The sequence below is a fragment of the Cryptomeria japonica genome, chromosome 1, assembly GCF_030272615.1.
Source record: "Cryptomeria japonica chromosome 1, Sugi_1.0, whole genome shotgun sequence".
Taxonomy (NCBI): domain Eukaryota; kingdom Viridiplantae; phylum Streptophyta; class Pinopsida; order Cupressales; family Cupressaceae; genus Cryptomeria; species Cryptomeria japonica.
The window spans coordinates 21727637-21751235 of record NC_081405.1 but is presented as its reverse complement, the minus strand read 5'-3'; the positions used below and the strand labels follow the sequence as shown (position 1 = coordinate 21751235).

At 34.4% G+C, this 23599-nt stretch overlaps 1 protein-coding gene across 1 annotated transcript; it reads left to right on the top strand.

Annotated features, from left to right (window-relative positions):
• The first annotated feature begins 5874 nt into the window (after positions 1-5874).
• LOC131028716 (protein SPIRAL1-like 3) lies at positions 5875-6992 on the top strand. The gene is made up of 2 exons (XM_059218335.1): positions 5875-6428; positions 6618-6992. Exons 1-2 carry the CDS (start codon positions 6261-6263, stop codon positions 6693-6695), a joined length of 246 nt encoding a protein of 81 aa, XP_059074318.1. The 5' UTR covers positions 5875-6260; the 3' UTR covers positions 6696-6992.
• The last annotated feature ends 16607 nt before the right edge of the window (positions 6993-23599 follow it).

The window sequence follows — 23599 nt, the reverse complement described above, 5'->3', positions numbered from 1 at the left end:
CAATCAGATCCTCTGGGTTCAATGTTCCGAATTTTTTTGAAACTTCCACTTTATGAACTTTATGAACTTTACTCGCTTGCGCCACTGCTCTCAGGAATCTTTCCTCTCTTCCATCTTCCGGTCCTTCAACCTCTTCCGCCTCAAGCTCTTCACCAGCTTCTTCATACTCATCCTCAGATTCTGGATTCCTCTGCAAACCAGCCAATGCATTATGGATTTCGCTCCTCATCTCATTCTTGAAATCCTCCATCATCTACTCTACCCTCTAAGGGTTCATCCTTCTCGACGACATCTCCTCTTCCGCCATGGTGAATTGCCTCAACTCTGCGATCTGACTACCGACTTAAATTTTCCCTCACTTGATGATCTTTTGAAAACACGTGCAACCTTCCTCCAATTAGCGATCTGTCCACCCAAAGGAATGCCTCAAGGTTTGCAAATAACTCTTCCACCAACCGATTCATAACTGGATCTGATACCAATTGATGCAGCCATAACTAGTGAATCCTCAAAAGAGAACTATCTGGCTTATGCAACAAGAGTAATACAATGAAAACAACAGTAAAACATAGAAAGATTACAGAAACAGATCATATTATTGTCTCAGAACCTCTGGCAACCAACCGGTTATCATCATACACTCATCATAGAACATCCAGTAGTTAACTGGTCACATGCAGGCTACATGCCAGATACAATCCATCTAGAACTCTCAAAGTCAACTAGATCTCTAATCATGAATCTAAATCCTTATTCTGATCTCTACCTTGCTACAAATGATTACATAATACCTTATATATACCCTCTAGAACATATCCGGGTCACCCACAAAAGATTACATTTAACAATGCAAGAAAAATGAAATGTGTAGCTAGGTCAGCCCTAAGAATGAAAGAAATTCCTCCGAAAAATAACAACCAAGAAGTGCATATTAATAGGAAGGTCGGCCACACACCAAAGAACATCAAACAAGATCCCAAATAGATCCATACACCAAGAAACTGCTTCGAAAATGAAGGAAAACCAACTGGTAAGCTCAAGAACTGTCCCAGAACCCAAAAATAGTCAAACCAGAAGAGATTCCTAGCCAGAAAAGAATCCAAAATGGACTGAAAAATATGGAATTGAGCACATGAACTAGCCTAAAAATCGGAAATAGGATTTGCAATGAAAAGAAAGCAACTACCAATAAGAAGACAAAAAACTGCACACTGAACTGAACAAGAACTAAACTGAAAGGAAATATTTTTGGTTGATGCAAGATTGCTCATAGATTGGGGATGCTCTTGCATCAATGTCAATACTCCACTTCTTGAACTCTCTTTCCCAAGGGAAAAGCCTATTTTTAGGAGAAATGATCAAAGGTCTACTTCTGGGAAATAATTCTAGGTAGGTCTTTAGAAAAGTTATAATGAGAAATATTTTGCATGTTCCTAGAGCATGAGAAGTAACACAATCTCCCACCTCATGTGATGTAGGAAGTTTCATATTTTTTGGAATCAAACCTCCTCCAATATTTCTCAACAAAAAATCAAATGCTTCTTGTTGGTGAGGATGCATGCTTTCTTTTAAGCTTGGAAAAAAAATCCACACAGAATTCGTTGAAGGATAAGTTTCTGGGAAAGAGTGTACACTATGGTCTTCAATGTATAAGTTTGGAAATCATGACAAGTCTACTCCATGAACATAATAGGGAGAGAGAGAGAGAGAGGGGGGGGGGGAGGGATAGGGAGAGAGAAGGGAAAAGGCAAAGGGAGATGGATAACAATATCCATTTACCTCTCTCACTCTCCCTCTCTCCCTCACCCTCTCCCCTTCTCTTTCTCTCTCTAGATCCCTCCCCCTAATTACTCTCTCTCTCAGTTGGAAATTGACACTCATCCACTGGTTTTCAATGACTGATTATTGGCTTAGGGTTGTCATTGATGGCAACTCTTCGTAGAGATTCGATCCAGTGGATGTGATTCTTCTTATTCAGAAGTGTGTGTTAATTGGTAGCTAATTAACTAGTATTTTAGGATAGACAGAGCATTTTTCAATCTAGAAGTTTTTCGGTGATTGTGGTACATTGAAGTGTGTTTGGGATGATTGGGCCGACTTAGATACATTATTTCCTTATTGTTTTGGTGATCTACATTTATTCTTTTGGATCTGGTCAAGCCAACATGTGACTACACGTTACACCTTAAGGCTGACATGACGTATGATCTATTTTGTGGTTCTGGTATATAAGTTTGGTGTGGGTGATCTTTTTGGTGTATGGTGTGATTGTATGCAAATGAGAGGTGATCAGGAATCCATTTTGGTGTAGTTTCACGTGCGCATTCTTGATCTGGTAGCTGACTGAGACAAAGAACATGGCAGAACAAAACATTATAGAGAAGGTGATCGAGTCAGTGTATTCAATACTTAACCAGAACTCATCCAGGCATTGTTGATGCTATTTTAGAGTTCATACATTGTAATTCATCACTATAGAAACTTTGTAAGTCAGTGAGAATTCCATGAGGGTTGTAGCCTTCCGAGTTATTGTAATTGAGTAGTGAGCTCTAGGTAGTGTGCTTGAATGCATGTGCATTCCTATTTTGTAATATTGTTTTACTACTGGCCATAGTGGAATAATATTGTGGGTTCAAATCCCACCGTAGTTTTTCCCATTTGGTTTTCAACGTAAAAATACCGGTGTTATGATCTTGTGGTTGTTTGTTTCATGTTTCTGCATTTTAGTTTTAAGTGTTTGCATCCGGTGGTTGAAAGTTAAGTTTGAAAATCTGCTAACCGGTAGATTATTGATTCACCCCCCCTCTCAGTGATCCCTGATTCCAACACTCTCTCCCTAGATCCCTTCCCCCCTTCTCTCTCTCTCCCTATCCCCTTATCTCCCTATCCCTCTCTCAATGTCCCTATCCTAAACAAGGTATCTAATATCCCTCTCACTCTCACTCTCCCCAAGCCTCTCTCTCTATATCTCCCTCTCCCTATCTCACTCTCACTCTCACTCTCCCCAAGCCTCTCTCTCTATAATCTTAATATATAATATATTATATTATATTATAAATATAATATATATTAATATATTAATACTATATAATATATAATAATATATTAGATATTATTAATTATGTTCATAAAAAATGAAAATAAAAATCAGATTTCAGATTTATATCAGATGTTCAATTTGTATCAAATATCCGATATGTCTGACAAAAAATAGAAGCCTTGGTATTTGCCTCAAGATTGCATTGGGATTTCGCTAGGACAAGCCAAACCTAAAAAGTCAACAGAAAAAAATGCGTTTTTGAGTCTTCCTTGCTTTTCTAGACTTTGCTCTAGTGGCTAACGACTTTTTTTTAGCCAAAATTGATGAAACGAAAAGGGTTTTTTAAGGACATTCTCATCTTTTCAAAAATATGATTTCTATCTTATTTTGACTTTAATAAATTATTATTATTTATTTTCTAATTGAATTATGACTAAAGTCCTGATTGAAAAACATCTATAACTTTCAAATGGTATCACATTTTTTGAATCCAAAACATGCATCATATTTTATTCTTCACCTACTATAGGATAAAAAAAAATATTGAATTTCATAAAGTTTTGACCAAGTTGAGGTGGTCAGACATACAATTTTTTATACTTTTGAAAAGTTGTAGTAAAATATTCGTAAAAAAATATGCGTCACATCCGAACATGAGTCTTCTACTTATATCTAAAATCTTATAAAAAAATATTATGATTTGATAGTGGTTAGGGTGGTCAGACAATCACCTACTTATTTTTTTCGTAAAATTTTAGTACTACTGCATTGAAATTTCAAATTTTCATCAAAGAGATTTTTTTTCAAAAAACTAGTGTCTTAGAAACAACATTCAATTTGCTACAAAATTTTTTATTCTCACATATTTTTAAAATAATGTTGATATCTTATTCAATTTTTTACGTCAAGTTTCCTAACTCTATTTGTTCTGAACTTTCATTGCCACTTAAGGGCTTGTTTGGCCCACCATGATCTTGCACATACCCCAACATTCATTTTAGATGCAGAAACTACTAATAATATTGGGACATAGATCTAAATGCAAGTAATCAAACTACATTATTCATTTCCAAATTATATTTTTATTCCATAAGATGCTTGAGAGAGACCATACAATAATTTTATAGGTGTTGGATTCAATTGATCAAGTGAAGAAATGCCATGATCTAGAAGAATAATTTATTAATTTATCTTTGAATACAATCTTCTTCTATATATTTTTTCTTCTACTAATAATCACATGAATTACAAATAATTCTCAAATGAAAGGGATTTAGTGTGAGACCAATGAAATAAAGAATAGAAACACCAAATTACCCCTTTGGTGAAAAAAAACAACCCCTAAAGAAATCATAGTGGTTCAACATGGCACTTAAATATTTAGTGAATTTATGATTACTAATAAGTGGATTTAATGTACAAATAATACAAAGTCTCAAAAAAGAGACATTTACTAAAAGTATAACTCTAAGATATTATCAATAAGAACATATAGAACCACTATGTAGTGCTCAAAATATTAGCTTGTTTTAGAAAAATAGGACTCTAAAAGTGGTTTATAAGTGTTTGAATGAGCCCATGTTTAAAGTTTTAAAAATAAGAATTATGTAAGGTGACATTTCAAGCTCTATAAATTATAAAAAAATTATATAAAATAAAAATAAAAATTGACTACATAAGTATGTAGAGCATAAAAAATTATCTCGAATGAAAACAAGTTTTGAAAAGAGGTTTCCCTTTAACCAAGAAATAGGCTCATGAATTCTACATATTGAACTTACACATGATTTATATTGTTCATCCTTTGTTTAATTACTACAAGCATAAATAATTAGATTTATACTTTGGGTTGTACCACACTATTCATCTCAATGTCTAGAACACATTTTTACAAAGGGATGGTGTTGTAGGTACTAGTTATGAGTTTGTTAAGTTATTATTGTTCTCTTTTAGTCGAAATCATGCCACCAATTCAATGATCGTGTGATGATGAATGAAGACAACAAGCATTTGATATGTATTGATGTCTAGAATGATTATATTAGATGATGATATAATTTTGATGTTTTATGATGCTATGAGTGTATCTTGATTACTTATTTGATTTTATTAGATGTTCTTAGATCATGGATAATGTGTTAAAGGGTTATCAAAAAACATCACCCTAATACACAAGCTATGAATGTTAAATTTAAATTTGTGTTTTAGACATTTTTGTTTTCACTTCATTAAACAAAATTAGATTAATTATGTGTTTCTCAATTTAACCTAAAATAATATATAAATAAATTTAAAATTAAAACCAATTTCTAAGTTTTTATACACAAAACTAAATTTGATTTAATTTTTTTTAACCAGTAAAATACACTTTTTATACACTAATCATTATAGCATAATGATTTTATAATGATTAGACCGTAAGCAACACTATCTAAAGGGACCCAAAACAAAAGGTTAAAAGTCTAGGGAATAAAATGGGCCCAGTCCTACCAACCCTACATCAATTATTAGCTCACTCTATGATTTATTGTTTGAGCTTTTTAAGAAACTATCATCACCATATATCCCAAAATAGGATTAACCATTTTACTTTTTCATCCATCTTGGATTCCATTATTACTTATTTTGAATATCAGGTATGAAAAATGAATTGAAAGGCGACTTTTGATCCATTTTTGTCGCTCCTAAACCTAACAAAAGTAGGAGGTCGAGTCACTTCTTAGTAATCTGTCATTTCAAATAAGGCACAATCATTGCTTTCCTTTGTGCTTGTGGTTGGACAAGTCGCTTTAAAAATTAGGGTTTTCTATTGCTGGTACACTAGATTACAAAGAATGCCACCGGACCCCAACGTTGAGCAAATCATCAAATTGATTTCATGTGATCTTATCTGAATAATCTAGTGCATTATTCGTACCCTCTGCAATCAGACAAATCTGCTAGGTTGGACATTACCTGTGGATTTGGCTGGCATTCTCCTTATTCCTTGTATACAGATAATTCATGGGCATATTAGTTTCAATATTCTATTGCGAAAAGCATATTTCTTAGTGCATTTTAATGTAAACGAGCACAGCTAGAGCATATATATTGCATGCCCAATTGAGAGAATTATTCATTGATAGAGCATACCCAATTGAGAGAGTTATTCATTGCTATAATTTGGGTTTTAGCTTAAGTGAGAAATATATAGTTGAGCTTAACCAGCAATACAATCGAAATGGGTCGAGGTGTTTGCAGTGGAGGGGGGCAAAGCTCATTGGGATATCTGTTTGGAGGAGAAGCCTCAGTGCCCACAAAAGACCCCCCTCCAAACAATGACAATAAAAGGCCCATCTCAAATAACTATCATCGTGCAGAAGGCCAAAACAGTGGGAATTTCATCACTGTAAGTTCCATTCCATTTTTCTTTTTCTTCAAAAGTATATAAGTAGTCTATTGGGTAGTACGATTACGGATGGTTTACAATCTCTAGATTTAATATGTTGCTTAATGTGTATGATTTAAAGCTGACCATAAGATCAACATAATATTTTGTTAAGACAATTACCATTCGTGTTGTATCTTATGATTTCAGGATCGACCTTCAACAAAAGTGCAGAGTGCACCAGGTGGAGGGTCTTCTCTTGGCTATCTCTTTGGAGGACAGAAATGAGAAGCTCAATCGTCTGTGTGTGTGTTCTTGATCGAAGATGACTCTTTGGATTGGGAACTGTGTATAAACAATACCAGTTTTTCTTGGAAGAAAAACCAAAATAATAGTTCTCACAAGTTTGGTCATCTCAATCCCTTGAGACATTTGTTTGTTGCTTGTATTGCTGGAAAACAATCCATGTTAGACGTTATGTATTATCTTCTTCATAACGTAAATCTGGGTTAGTTTTGTGTTTATTGTACGCCTCACTTTTTGAGCTTTGTATTAATAATATTTGATTTGAACATTCAGTATGAATTCCAATTGGGGTCTGTAAAACTCAGATTGTCATGGTTAAAGGCTACAAATGAAGCGCTTCTAATATAACTTGAGCACAGGACACTTGCAATTGATGTGAGCACAGGACACTTGCAATTGATGTGAGCAAAACAACAATGGTTAAGTTCTAAGCCTTGCCCCTATGAAACTGGGAGTCGAGTGTCATACAAGTTTCTAATTATGAAACACATTTAAACCCAAACCAATTAAATAGTGAAGTGGATTAAATTAGGCTATTTTAGATAGGAAGTGTAATTATACAACAAATAGTAACAAATTTCATTTTGTAAATAAACAGCAAATGTTAATTGATGAAGATAATGAATTCATATATCTAGAAATTTGGAATTGTCTACATAGTTGTGTGTACATGTTAAAATAGAATATTCTTTTCTACTATGTATTGAGTCAGCATTGCTATTTGGATCTAGTTTATGGCTACAAATTTGTTTTGTATTCACAAACTTGATCTCTCATGATTTCTAGACTTTTTTGTTTAGATTCTCAACAACTAAAGTGTTAGACAATGATATTCTCTTTTGCAGTCTCTAGCAGTCTCTAGGTGTTTATCTCAAGTTGGTCATATTTAAAAACACTTTTAGAAACAACACGTTCCAAACATGCACATGAATTCTAAAATGTTCTCTATGCAATTCACATGCACAAGGATTAGTGTGAGAAAATGTTTTGAATTTTATTTCTCAATTTTAGAGGTTGAATGCAAATGTATATATGATTATGCCTCTTTGAATCTAGTTTGCGACTTCAAATTTTCCTTGTAAACACAAATTTGAACTCTCATGATTTCTAGGCCTTTTCCTTTAGATTATCAACAATTAAATCATTAGAAAATAATATACTTGTTTGCAATCTCTAGGTGTTTATCTCAAGTTGGTCATATTTAAAAACAAATTCACAAACAACAGGCTTCAGAAATGCACATGAGTTCTAAAGTGTTTTCAATGAAATTCACATGCACAAGGATTAGTGTGAGAATATGTTCTAAATTCCTTCCTTGATTTTAGAAGTTGAATGAAAATGTAAATTATTATTCTTGTGATTATATGTGCCTAAGAGGTATCCACTTACATCTCTTCAAATGTCCATGCAAATTGATGTCTTTTTTGTTAATGAACATAGTATAAAAAAGTCAATATTTTGATATAGTTGTCTTTGGAACAAAGTGTTAAATGGGGCCAACTAGTGAAAATATTTTATTTTATTTTACAAAGTAGACACAACCTAGGTAAGGCAACTAGATTAGATTATTATTTATTGGGATTGGATTGGGGATTATTATTGGATTAATGATCAAATGAGTCATATAAGCTAAATTGACTATGATTGCATGCACATAATCATAAGGATAGATGATAAATATAAGGATAGGGGCAACCAAGGTTTGTATGCCAGATAAAATCTACAAATAGTACAAAATTTATAGTGTTTATATAAATGCATTAAGGCATTGCCTAAGGTAGGCCCAAAAATAAATGTGCAAATGAATTAAGGATTTTTTTCACTATTATAGTTTTCTGCATTTTGAGGTGCATGTGAAACTATATGTATTAATCACACATCTCAAAGCATTTGTCATTCTCAAACATGCATAAAACAAATGCAATATATCAACACATTACTAGTATGCAAAGGCTTGATTTTTTTCTTACATGTCATAATATTTTGTATATATGTTCATCTATGAATTCCTAGAAGAGAAGGGATATGAGATATCTTGAGAATATTTTCACTCACAATATATATTGAATAAAACAATGAGAGAATGAGTGATCATGCATTCTCCTCACTTGAATTGATTTATCACATAGGATGCAGTTGATTAAAGGAAGATCTTGTTAGATAGATCAATAATAAATATTTTAATATGATAAGAAATTCACAATACTCATGTCTAATGAGCAAATTAGAATTATAATTATGTGATAAATCAATGATGAATGATATTCATATATAATAATCCACCCAATCGTGTGAGTTATAAAAATCATAGTTGGAAGAGTGCATCATGTGATTCATAGAAATATCCAAAGATAAAAAAAGGATTAGATCATTTCTCCAATCATAAGTAAATCATAGTGGTTTGTCCTAATTGACAAAAGATACCAATGGAAGTAAAATAAAAAGCCCAATGTGGCTTTCAAGACCATGGACATACATAGTGTTGGATCAAAAGGATAAGTAGGATCTATCACACAAGTTTGGACAATGGCACAAATCTCAAAACAACTAATAGGATCAATAGATAGGATATTTAAGATAGATAGATAGAATAGGTGGCCCAAAGACTTCATAGTTGAGGAATCCCTAAAAGTAGCATGTGTTAGAAATTTGAAATAAATGAATGACCAAAAACCCTTTAAGGGGAATTATAAGTTATAAAAGCTATAAAAGCTATAAAAGCTTCAACAAAAGAAAACCAAGAAATATCATGATAACATAATTGTATTAAGAGTTCTCCAAAAGAAGCTACAATAACAGTAAAATACAAGCTAGATAGTGAGGTTAAATAGACAAAGGAGAGAGTGGAGGTTGTAAAAATAGCTGATAGAGAGCGACCAATAAGTGGTCTATAGATAGTAAATAATATTCCCAAAATAGAAAATCAGAACTCCTTTGTAGGATGGTGATGCCTCAACTATTTTAACTCACATTATTAGCCTAATAATATTAATAAAAGTGGAGGAAAAACCCGTGCCTTTGAAAATTAGTTAACCCACTAGTAAAACTAAAAACTATACTAACATCTACCTTTATCATAGCTTAGGTTGGTAAAGAGATGGATCTCAAAAAATGAATCCTATTGAAATACCCTAATACAAAGATATATACACCTTCAAAGAGAATAAGACACAACAAAAAATGAAATTAGCCCCTCAATAATAGAGAGAAAATGGAATCTCCCAAACAAAAAACCTACCAAACCCCCAAAAAATCTTGCCAATAAATGAACTTTCTTTTAGTGAAGGGTTTGGTGAAGATGTTGAATATTCTAATGCAAAAGACAATAGAGAGGGGGCATTGAATCAATATTCCTTAAATCAGATCTGCATCAACTTAACTTTAACACATATTGCACAAAATATATGAGCATGAAAACTAGAGCAAACCATACACAATGAAACACTAGATTTTATGTGGAAAACCCTATTAGGGGAAAAACCACAGAGAATGCTATTCTCAATGTATGAACACTTGTTAGGGTGACACCAATTAAGGTGATTTTTACAAAGAAAGGATTAATGGTTTTGATACTTAATGTAAGTACAGATGCCAAGCAAATAAGATGAGAGGGGGGATGAATCATACAAACTTAATCTTCCATAAAAACATCAGATTCAACCTCGGTAACATATATTTTAGTAATATATCCAAAACTGCTAAACATGCAAACTCAAACATATATAAACATCATATCACTCATAACACCAGATTTAACGTGGAAACCCAAATAGGGAAAAACCACTGTGGGATTTCGGACCCACTAAAAAATATACTCTTCTAGAGTATGTTGGGTTAAAAGAAAATCTTGTTAAAGATTACAAACACATTGCTAGATGTGACCTGGTTAAGGGATTTCCCTCAAATCTGTTAGGATCTTCACCTTGTTAGAAGTGACCTTGTTAAAGGATTTCAAACACTCAATCAGAATGTCACCTTGCTAGAGGGTTTTACAAATAAGACTGTTAAGTCCACTCGGTTAAGAGATTTTCTGTCACTTCACAAAATAACAGTAAAAAAAATCTATCTGCAACTTCACATCTAAAATGCTAAAGAAGATTCTTATTTTCTCAATACAATATAGGACTCATCTTGTCCATCTGCTGGGCTTTATACTTTGTTATACAAAATAGGTCTTCAAGCTTCAGTGCTCGGTAATCACTATGTAGCATCCCTATGCATACACTTGCCCGCATGCATTGTTTAAAAACAGTTCCTTATTTATAAACAATTTGCCAACCGCTTAATCTCCTTGATCACATTTCCCATGATCAATCATAGTCATCAGATCTTCAAACTTTGTCCAGGTTCAATGTATTCGCCGATATGAAAATGTGTTACCCTACCTTGGAACTTGCATACATTTCTTGGAACTTGTGCTAGGGTATTGCGGTTCAATCTAAGCTGTAGATCTTCCTGCCAATTTTCCTTTGCCATAGATTCTTTAACAAACTTCATTCACAACATACCAATCATTTAATCATAGCCAACTCATCAGCTTCCTTCATTAAATAATGCATGTAATCATTTAATGCATTCTGTTATTACTTGGTTGCAACTCGGTAAATACTAAACTTCACTCGGTAGAAATTTCTCCTTCATTAACTGATAGCAATAACCTTAGGGTTTACCGACTAGGTTCCTTAGGGTTTACCGACTAGGTTCTTTGCTTAGTAACATAGTATAGTATTAACCTTACAATCAATAACATATGTATGATATCAAAACAATCTAAATGTTCATCATGATCTCATCATTGTCTAACTCGGTAATAGTTGCCCATTGAATAACTTATTTCTCCCTTTATTCATCATATTCTTTCTATGTCTTTTACTGACATCTTTATACTCATCAAATCATACTTCTTAAGATATGGCAACATCGTACTGAATTAGAAAATCAATTTCTTGACATCAATGAAAAATTAATAATATTAAGACAGTAATCATCCTTAATCAGTTGTATCCATAATCATCAACAACCTTCTCAATATCTTTATTGAAGTGCCAACAATCTCCCCCTTTGGCATTGATGGCAAAACCAATTGATTTGATCTAATTGATTCGGATTGCTGTGAGATTCTGAAATGCTCTCCTTCTGTCATCAGAATTCTCCCCCATATAGTAGTTTTCTCTTCTTTTCTCTTCAATCTTCTTTTTCTTCAGTCTTCTCCCCCTTTGACACCAATGCCAAAAAGTAAAGAACTAAAACATAATTTCTTCCTGTATAAAGTGAATTCCTGCTATTATGTATCAACTTAGTCTCGGTCAGAGCATTTTGTCTTCAATTCATGTTCCCTGTATTTGTTTCCTGTACACCTTTAGAAAACCTCCTAAAGTGTGTAAATCAACATCAACTCCTAAAGATATTCTGTAGAGTCATCGAATTGATGCCTTCACCGAACTTGGTCAGTGAGTAGAAGATAGGGGTAGGACCCCTAATTTACTTCTGAGATACTCAAAAGTGTCCCTTGGTAGTGGCTTGGTGAAGATATCTGCTATTTGTTCCTTTGTGCTAACATACTCCAACACCACTTTCTTCTCTTGGGCTTCTTCTCTAAGATAATGATATTTGATAGAGATGTGCTTTGTCTTAGAGTGCATGATAGGATTCTTTGAAATGTTAATGACACTAGTATTGTCACATAATATAGTTACTGGCTTGGTAAATTTCTCATTTATACCTTCCAATAGTTGTTTAATCCATGTATGTTGGTACAATTCAATGCTACAACAACGTATTCAGCTTCTGCTGTTGACTGTGAAACACATCCTTGTTTCTTGCTAAGCCAACTCACTAGTCTTTCTCCTAAAAAGAAAGCTCCTCCACTTGTGCTTTTCTTGGCATCAATGTTGCCTGCCCAATCAGCATCAGTATAAACTTTTAAATCAAAGTCATTTCCTTTCTGATATACTAAGCCATAATCCTCAATGCCTTTCAAGTATCTGAAAAAATCTCTTGATTGCTGTCATGTGTGTTTCCTTAGGATCTGCAGAGAATCTTGCAACTATACCTACTGCATGTGCTATGTCTAGTCTATTGTGAACAACATATTGTAGCTTTCCAATCATGGATCGGTAAAGTGTCTCATCAACAGATGCAGATTCATCGTTCTTTGATAATTTACAGTTGGTAGTCATAGGAGTACTTACTAGTTTTGAATCGTCCATTCCAAATTTCTTCAAGATTTCCTTTATGTACTTGGATTGAGTAATGAAAATCTCATTTTTCATTTGTAGTATCTGTAAACCTATAAAATACTTTATCTCACTGATTAATGACATCTCAAATTCTTTTCTCATTTCATTTCCAAATTTCTTGCATAAAGAATCATTTCCACAAAACATAATATCATCAACAAATATGGTTGAGATCAGTATTCCATTTTCATCATTCCTCATGTACATATTGTTGTTTTCACTTGTTCTTATAAAACCAATCTTGATTAAATAAGAGTGCAATCTTTCATACCATGCTATAGGTGCTTGTTTCAAACCATATAAAGCTTTGTTCAATTTACATACCTGATCTTCATTCTTGTTTTCAACAAATCCTTCAGGTTGTTTAATAAAAACTTCTTCTTCTAATATACCATTCAGAAATGCAGATTTGACATCCATTTGATATACCTTGAAATTTTTGTAAGTAGCATATGCCAGAAATGTTCTTACTCCTTCTAGTCTAGCCATAGGTGCAAAAGTTTCACCATAATCAATTCCTTCTTCTTGAGCATAACCTTTGCAAACTAGTCTAGCTTTATTTCAAATGACCTCTCCTTTTTCATTCAACTTGTTTCTAAAAATCCACTTTGTACTGATTACATTTTTGTCCTTTGGTCTTGGGATTAGTGTCCATGTGTCATTCTTCTTGATTTGATCATTCTTTTCTTTCATAGCATTTATCCAATCTTCACTGTTAAATGCCTCTTTCACTATTCTCGATTCAAATTCAGATATCAAACATGTGTTCTGTCTCAGTTTGTTCCTGGTCATCACTGGATCATCCTTATCTCCTATAATCTGACTTCATGCATGATGTCTTCTGACATACTTGGCTAATACAGGCTCAATAGGCTCTGTATGATCTTCTTCATCACTCGGTAACTGGATATTCTCTTCATTTTCTTCAACAGTTCTCTCGGTAAGACTTGTGGGTTGAACATAGACAAATTCATCATAATCTTCTAGTTCTTTGGAGTTTCCTTCATCATTTCTTTTTGCAAATTCATCAATTTTCACATTTGCACTTTCTACTAGTTTGTTAGATGATTTGATCAAACATTTAAATGCTTTACTTCTAGAAGAATAACCAAGAAATGTTCCTTCTTCACTTTTCTGATCAAACTTGCCATTTCTATCATCTTTGTGTACATAGCATCTACTTCCAAAGATTTTTAAATAACTTACATTAGGTTTCTTGTCATACCAGATTTCATATGGTGTCTTCAAAGTACCTTTCTTCAGTTGTACTCGGTTCAGGGTGTAAACTGTTGTGCTTATTGCTTCTCTCCAAAATGTTTGTGGCACTTTCTTTTCAATCATCAGGGTTCTGGCACAATCCACAATAGATCTATTTCTTCTCTCAGTAATTCCATTTTGTTGTAGAGTTCTTGGTGTAGAGACTTGTCTTTTAATACCATGATCATTGCAGAATAAGTTGAACTCATCGGATGTGAACTCTCCTCCTCTATCTGATCTAAGACATTTCAGTTGTCTTCCTATTTCATTTTCAACTCTTGCCTTGTACCATTTAAACATTTGAAAAGCTTTTGATTTTTCTTTTAAAAACATAATTGACATCATCCTTTAGTAATCATTCACAAATAACATGAAATATTTATCACCATAATAACTTTGAACTTTCATAGGACCAAAAAGATCGGTGTGCACAAGATCTAAAATTCCCTTAGAAGTGTAAGACTTACTTGTAAAGCTTGATCTTGTCATTTTACCCATATAGCATCCTTGGCACATAACATTCTCGGGTTTTTCAAGACTCGGTAGACCTCTTACTCGGTGCTTCTTGCTTATTTTGATCAAATTATCAAAATTTACATGACAAAACCTTTTATGCCATAACCAGGTATCATCTATATTTGCATATAGACACTTATTCCGAGTTGAGTCAAGGTGAAATGTATTACCTTTTGTTTGTGTCCTAGTGGCAGCTAACTTTCCATTCTTCTCATGAACTTTGACAATTCCTTTCTGAAATTCTATTTGGTAACCTGTTTTGTTTAGCTGTGCTACACTCAACAAATTTTATTTCAAACCTTCAACCCAATAAACATCATTGCACTTTGCATTGTCAAGAAGTGCTATGGATCCTTTACCTTTTATCAGACATGGTGCATCATTACCAAATCTTACATAGCCTCCATCATATTCTTCTAGCATAACAAACTTGTGTTTATCACTTGTCATGTGATGTGAGCATCCACTATCTATGATCCAAGAGTCATTAGTATTTATGTGAGATATTAGGGCTTTTTCTTCATACCTTTCTTCATCTGATCCATCTTTGATAGCCACATAAACTACTTCCTCTATATCAGTTTCATCTAATTTATCATCATTGGATTCCTCATCAGCTATTAAGCATGTCTTTCTATCTCTTCTTCTGAAGTCTTGGTGTCCTCTGTAATGATTATCTTTCTGTCTGTCATCTCGGTAATCTCTCTTTTCAGTAGAATCTTTGTCAAGACAGTTAGAAGCCATATGTCCTATCTTATCACAATTGAAACATTTCAAAGGTAGTTTTCCTTTATACTTACCTTTGCCTCTCGGTAACCTTCTAGCTAATAGTGCTTCAAACTCTTCTTGCTTTCTGATTTCCTCATACAGTTTGTGTACTTCCTTCATGTTCTTGTGAAATCTTTCACTTGCTCCACTATGATCTCCTTCAGAGTACTTATACTTTCTTTCATTGTAATCATTAGATTCATCAAGATGAAAAGAACTAAATGTAGATTCAACTTTATTTACCGACGACCCACTGTTATCAAAGTTACTTAACTCAAATGCATGTAGCTTACCAATAGTAGCATCTAAAGAGATTGGCATATTTGGTACAAACCTCAATTCATTGATTGTAGAGACTCGGATTGCATAAGCTAGTAGAAGGGTTCTTAACAAATTACTTGTTATGTCCTTTTCTTCAATGGTTCCACCCGCTCCTTTGATTTGATTGGCAATCTCCTTTAGTCTTGTACTGTATTGGGTTATGTTCTCACCTTCATTCATCCTCATAGATTCAAGTTGCCCTCTTAGACTGTCCACTTTTTCTCTTTGAACATGTTCATCTCCTCCATACACTGATATGAGCTTGTCCCACATAGCCTTTGTATCATTGCAACCTTCTAGATCATTAAACTCTGAATCAGTCAATGCAGATGTTATTTCAATCATTGCTTGAATATGTTCTTTCTTTGCATTTATTTTTTCCATTTTCAATGGATAGGTGCTCGGTGTGATGAAATCATTCTCCAGATAATATACAACATATTCTCTAGCTCCTGATAGGTGTAGCTTCATCCTTTTTTGCCATGTAGAGAAACTTGACTTGTTTTGTTGGTATTTTGGTATGGTTTTGTCATTGATGTCAACACCTACTGAAACACTAGCACTTTGGAGATCCAACAACATTCACCGGTAAGCAAGTAACTATTGCACAGTTACTAGTATATGGTTCACTAGTAGGATATAATGTTCACCGACACTTGGAATGATATGGAAGACACTCGATAATGTCGAAGACATCATGTGGACACTTTGTTTTGAAGAATTAATCATTGGTATATTCATATTTGCATATTTTCTTTTACTGGTAAATAGGTCCAGAGTTATCTAGGGTTACACCGGCAGGCTTATCTTTTTCAGATCAGCATGGCATGCTATAGAGATGATTTATTATCATTGTAAATGCATTAAGCCGACATGTTCAATCGGTTATTGCATCAGATATTATATTATTTGTAAAATGTTCTTATTGTAATATCTTGTAGAGCCGACCTACTAAAATTGGTCTTAGGGTATGGTATAAATGTAAGATCTTATTTGTAAGATCGAATGTGGAATGCGAAGAAGAATTGTGAGAAAGTATATGCGAGATTAAGCAGAGGTATACACGAAGACATCATTGGAAGGTGAACCTAGGTTTTTGTAGAAGCATATCAGCATTACACCAGTACTGAATCCAGTATATGAAGATGTTATTTTGTACAATACATTATTATTTGATTTAACCATCCAACTATAGTCAGTGTGACTCCCATTTTGTGATTAAGTAGTGAGCTCTAGGCTGTTGGCCTTTCTGCATGTGCAGACCCCATTTATGTACACTTACTATCTGCAGTAGTATCATTTGATTGTGGGTAAGGTTTCCCACCATGGTTTTTCCCCTTACAGGGTTTCCACGTACAAATATTGGTGTTATGTGTTGTGGATGACTTTATGTTTATGTTTCGTGCATTAATCTTTACCGGTATAGCAATTTATTGTTAACACTGTCTATCGGCATACTTAACTGGTTTACCGATATTAAGCATTAAGTTGGTTAAATGGTTTTTGGTTTGAATTTATTAGACAACTGATTCACCCCCCCTCTCAGTTGTCTTCGGGACCTAATAATTGGTATCAGAGCTTAGTCCTCTTTTGCAGAAGTTTAACAACTTGAGGAGATCCAATGTCTACTAATTATTTTAGGAAAGTTAGTCCTAAACTTGATGGAACCAACTATGGGATATGGAAGATTAGGATGGAGACACATCTGAATTGCATTGGTAAAGACATCTGGGAAGTTACAAAGAATGGTTATACTACTATTGTAGCTAGTCAGACTGCTCCAACTACCTTAGCTAAAGATGAGGAGAATGATTGCAAAGAAAGAGAAGCACTTTTGAGCACATTATCAGATCAATAAATCATGGGATTATCAGATAGGTCTACTGCTAAAGCTATTTGGGATCATTTGGAAACACTAAATGAAGGAGATGGGTTAGTGCAGGATAAAGGGGGGCCAAAAAGTGGCGATGTGAAAAAAATAGCCTTCCTCACTCACCTAAAAACGTGAAAATCCATGTTGACTTCTTGCTTGGCCTGGGTGTCAATACACCTTGGCCTAGTAATTACCTATGCAAATCGGATATCGGATATCCAATTTTTATTTGTAATTTTAATTTAAAATATATATTATATGTTACATATGTTATGTTACGTATTATATAATACGTATTATATTATATATAATATAATATAATATTATATTATATAATATAATATTAAATTATATTATATATTATATAATATTGTATTATATTATATATTATAATATAATATAATATTATATTATATTATAATATAATATAACATAGTATTATATTATATTATATATTATATAATATTGTATTATATATGTTATTTAAAAATAATTTAAGTGTTGAAATCGGATATTCGATAAAATCGGATATCCGATTTTCTGAGACTTTTATATTTAGACAGCGACAGTCCCGTGAGTCATTTTTAACTCACGGGTCGTGCAAATTTGTCAAAATCTGATATCCGCTCCATCCGATATCTGGTTTTTTGACAAAAAATTGCTAAAAAATTGATTTAGAGGTAAGAATTTTGTCGTTTTGAATCATTTTCATTCATTTTTTGTATTTTTTGTGAATGTTTATTCGATTTTTCATTGAAAATATGGTTTTTTTTCATGAAAACTAGGTTTTTTTAAAATCAAATACCTAATTGTTTAAATTTGTGAACTAAATTTAATTGTTTACATTCAATTAGGTTAAAAATGGGAGATAACAATGAAAACACTGACCAACCACAACTGCAACAACCAAACCCTCATTTGCCAAACCCTCCCTCAATTCAAGATTTGATTGCACAAAATTTGAATGAATTGAGGGGGATTGCAGAAGTATATCGTAGGATCCCTCGTCTAAACCCATTGTTTGATCCTCTCACGTCGATCGTAAAAAGTATGGAAACCATGACTGAGGAGGACGATGTCGCCCTTTCGTGGCGAGATTCTATGAAGGAAAAATATGCAGATGGCTTGTCGTATAAGGATATCAAGGATCTTGAGATATCCAAAGTCGAAATCGCCTCATTGTTTGTCAATCCCCATACTGGTCAGCCTGTAGATCCCAAAAAAACAAAACTTTCTATCAAATGGTGCACAAATGATGGGATTGTGAAAAACTTTTGGGATCGTTGGTGGATGGTTTTTGACAAACCACCCAACAACAATCTTGATATCCCCTTCTATTTCATAAAAAAATTGTATGCTGAGTTTGTTTTACAGAAACATTCGAACTACTTTGACATCCAACCTTTCCAGGGTGTAGGTTTAGGTATGCCCCAAAATAGACCTGGGGTAGTCAGAGTAGTCCAGGGCCCATATGTCCCCCCTCCTCCTATTGATCCCCCACCTACAGTTTAGCATCCTGATATCATTTGTGAGGTGGCTTCATGGACCATATCGGCTATTCACTCTTTGAGTAGCCTTTTGGTTTCTCAGGCTGCATCAGAGGCTCAGCCTACTTTTGATGGTAGCAGTGCATTGGGTGGTGCTGACACGTCATCCTCGACTCCACACATATATGTGCCACATAGTTGTGTCATGTGTGGGCACGTATGCTTGGGTCCAGTTGGACAGCTCGTTGATCCTGCTATGGACAGTGCAGATTACAAGGTGCATGAGATGCATGATGCACCAAAGGTTATTACACAGACTGGAGGATACCTTGGGGAGTCCTCACATGCTAGAGGCAAGGAGGCACCATCATCATACATTGATGATATATTGGTAAGATTTGTGTTTTCACAATTCATGTTATATTTTAATTAAATATTTATAAATTAGATAATATTGAGTACTAATTTTTATTTACATGGTCTATTTAACAGTTGATGACCGAGGATGAGTTGAGACAGATTCAGGAGGGCACCTTGTTGGCCATTTCATTTGGCCTCGATAGCTTGACGGTACATATATTATTGCACCTAGTCGTTTGTATTTTATTGTACATACATGCTCATCATTTATATTTGTATTAATTAGATTATTTAGTAACTTGCATGTATATCTTATTTTACTCTTGTAGGGCACAAGCAACACGAGTGCGGTGCAGTGTGATCTAAGATCTAGTAGTTTAAATAACTTATAGTGATTATACATGTCTAGACATAGATTGATAGTTTCATATACTTGTTGTGTATTGTAGTGTCCTAAAATTGTGACACTTGCAATTTTGACTGCATTTGGGTCTTCACGATGGCGACACAACGTTGAACCTGAATGGAGACCCCGAAACCTGTTTACAACACCAAAAACTGCATTTTTCTGCACCCTGGCCTGATCCCTCCTTGCACCCTGCTGTCCCAGGAGGTGGGACCATGGCGCCCAACGCCCTGGTCCTTCAGGACTAGGGCACCCAGCGCCCTGGTCCCCCAGGACTATGGCGCCCAGCGCCCTGGTCCCTGGCCCTATTTTGGGCCCGGTCTCTTTTGGGCATCGGGTCTTTAAGTTTGCAATTCGGGAAATAATGTTTCCTGGTCGGCCTAAGGTCAGAAAAATCAGTCTATCAACCCTAATTGACAAGTATATAAACTACTTTTCCTCTCCTAGAAAGGGAGGAAGGAAATAAGCAAGAGCAAGATGCGGAAGCAATATTCAAACATTCAAACATTCAAGCATTCAAGCATTCTTTCAAGCAATTGAGCATTCTAAGTCTCCATTCAAGGCTAGGTGTTGCATTCAAGACAAGGATTCAACCATTGAAGAGGAGAGCACATACAACATACAACATACTACATACATTACACCTTCGCATGTAAGAATACAAACATTCTTACAACAAGGTATCGGTACTTGTTTACATTACAAACATTTATATTTACAGCATTCTCATTACTTGGTTAATTCCAAAACCGGGGTTTGACCTAAAGGCAAACCCCTAATCCCTAACCCCCCAATCTTCCTCTCTTTTCTGTGTGTAGGTTGCAGGTACGCAGCTATAATTGAAGATCTGGAATCCTTGTGCAGAGACGAACAGATCCACCTTCGTTTTGCGGATTTTTCAGAGGACCGTGTGCACGCCGGGCGCCATCGTCCCGTCAAATTTTGCTCAAATTTGCAGAACAGCACCATCTCGACATTTTACTATTAATTCCATGTTCCTAGCTTCATCCCATATCCCTATCTCTGTTTACAAGTGAATCTTTCTTACTTTACATACATTCCTAGGTCAATCATTCTATCTATATTCTTTACAAAAGAGGGTATCCTTGATGTCACAACCCTTGAAACTCATTTAGAATCCAATCTTGCATTGCGTGGGATTGGATCTTGTGGGTTTCAACCCCTCTTTTGAATGTAAAGTCTCCCCTAAGTGAAAACCATCAACCCTAGTGATCTCCCTTCTCTCTCCTTGGAGTTGGGGAGGGGAGAACAACTAGGGTTCGATTTTTCCGCTTTACATTTTGGTGAACCCGACGTGAACATCCTCATTCTGATTATTCATGGTTAGATCTGAAAATTTTGTTTCCTTAATTACATTTTCATGTTTGATCTTTTGCAAATTTTAGAGGCTAATTGCATAAAAACCCTAAAATTTTCTTTTTAGTAATTAAACTTGTGGAATGTTTAATTGTTAATGCTTGTTTCAGATCTACCCTTCTATTGTAAATTATCTATTTGTGGTTTAATTCTGAAAATTAAGTGGTTAAATGTCAAAACCCTAATTTTTAAAACCTTCTTGATTCAACCTTTGACTAATAATTCCACTGATCAAAACACTTCCAAATCGGTTGTAACTTTGGATTCCGCAACAAAATCACAATATCTCTCATCCCTAAAAATTTCAAAAAAAGTTGCGAGGACCGTGTGCACCCCGAGCGCCATCGTCCCTGACATTTTTTCCGAAATTTCGGGAGCTAGATCTTACTGTATTTTTCTGCTAAAATCCAGAATCTTGGCTGATTTTATCAATTTTAACACTTTCAAAATTAAAGTCAAAGTTGGTCTAGCGATTGCTTGGATTGAGGCTTCTAATCATTCAAAAAATTGTTGAAATTAAAATTCATATCAAAATTGTGTTTCTTACTGTCCTAAATCTGAAAAGTGTGTTGGCATTCATTCGAAATTTCAGTGCTTTATTCAAATTTTTGCAGTGTGTGACTTTTGAAATTAAGTGTTTAATTGCAACAACCTTGATTTCCACTTTCAAAATTGAATTTTGCATGAAATTGAGTCAATTTTTAAATTTCAAAACTTGCATTGCTTTTAGTATCCCCTCTAAAATCATAAAATTCAAAATTTCAGTTTCCCTCTCTTTTTCAAAATTCAAATTCTGCATTTTTCAACAATCTTGGTAGGGTTCAATTTTGAGATTGCAACTTTAATTTGGCCTATCTACAGATCGTAAAATCACTCAATTTTTTCAGATTATCTTTAAAATCATCATCACTTTCATCCCTGAAAATTTCGAAAAAAGTTGCAAGGACCGTGTGCACTCCGTTCGCCACGGTCCCTGACATTTTTTCTGAAATTTTGGGAGATTGTCCTAATTGTATTTAACAGCTTAAATCTAGGAGATTGGCTGATTTTATTGAAATTTGCTACCTCTAAAATTCAAAATCTTCTCTCTCTCTTTAGTGCACGAGTTTTACAACAATAAGCCCTACTTACACTATTCCTGTTAGACGAAGCCTTAGAATTAAGTCTTTCCAAGGTTTAATTACTGAGGAGATGGAACCTAATTTGAATGGCCTTTTTAACGAGGACATGGGTAATTCCTCTAATCCTCTTAATGATGAAGAAGCTCTCCATGAGGTTTCTGTAGAACAACTTTCGAAATTGGATAACCAATTTGATGATTTTCGACAATGGATGTCTCAAGAATACCCTGATAGTGAAGCTCTTTCATTAATTGAGGGTCTAAAGCGTATGGTTCAAAGTGATAAGAATGGAATTGATATTTTGCGTGGTATTGCACACATTGTGGATTCGAATGTGATGCCTATGAAGAGTTGTGCTGAAACTTTAGGTTATACACAACCTCCTACTCAAGTCAATCATTCTATTCCTTTGACAACTCCTATTGCTAGTATACCTATTTTTACATCAAACATAATGACTACTTCAATACAAGACATCCCGCCTATGATCACTAGTCATGGGGGAAATCCCTCTTCTTCAATCAACCCTCTTCCTTCATTCAATCCAACTTCTTCATTCATTCCTTCAATGAGTGTTCCTATTATATCTCCACAAATGGACATGACACAAGGGGGCAATTCATTTAACCATTCCATTCCTCCTTGTAGTGTTCCTCCTTTCCAATCATCTCCTATGACTAACTATCATAGTGTCCCACCACCTTACTCTCAATCAATACCTTCTTTCAATAACATAATACCTCCATCACAATCTAACACGTCTAATATGAACTCTTCGACTGAAGCGACCATTAACAATCTTGCACAAACTGTCTCTTCTTTATAGCAACAAATTGCCTCTATGAATCAATCTAAGTTTAGTGTGCCCACATTTGATGTTGCGAGCCCACTTTCTCTTGACATTGTTCGAGCTATCCCCCCTAAACATGCTGAAATTCTGCATTTGGAGCTTTATAATGGTAAGGGTGATCCTCTAACACATGTTAAGACCTTTCAAACAATATGTACCAATTTTGCTTATGACCAAAGGTTGCTTGCAAAACTGTTTACTAGAACATTAAGAGATAAAGCCCTACAATGGTATTGCTCGTTGCCTTCTTATTCTATTACTTCTTTCGAACAACTTGCAAATGCTTTTATTCAACAATTTCAAAACAATAT

Coding starts and splice junctions, on each gene's coding strand:
- LOC131028716 (XM_059218335.1), top strand. CDS start 6,261: ATGGGTCGAGGTGTTTGCAGTGGAGGGGGGCAAAGCTCATTGGGATAT. Junction 6,429..6,617: donor ACAGTGGGAATTTCATCACT/GTAAGTTCCATT, acceptor TTATGATTTCAG/GATCGACCTTCAACAAAAGT.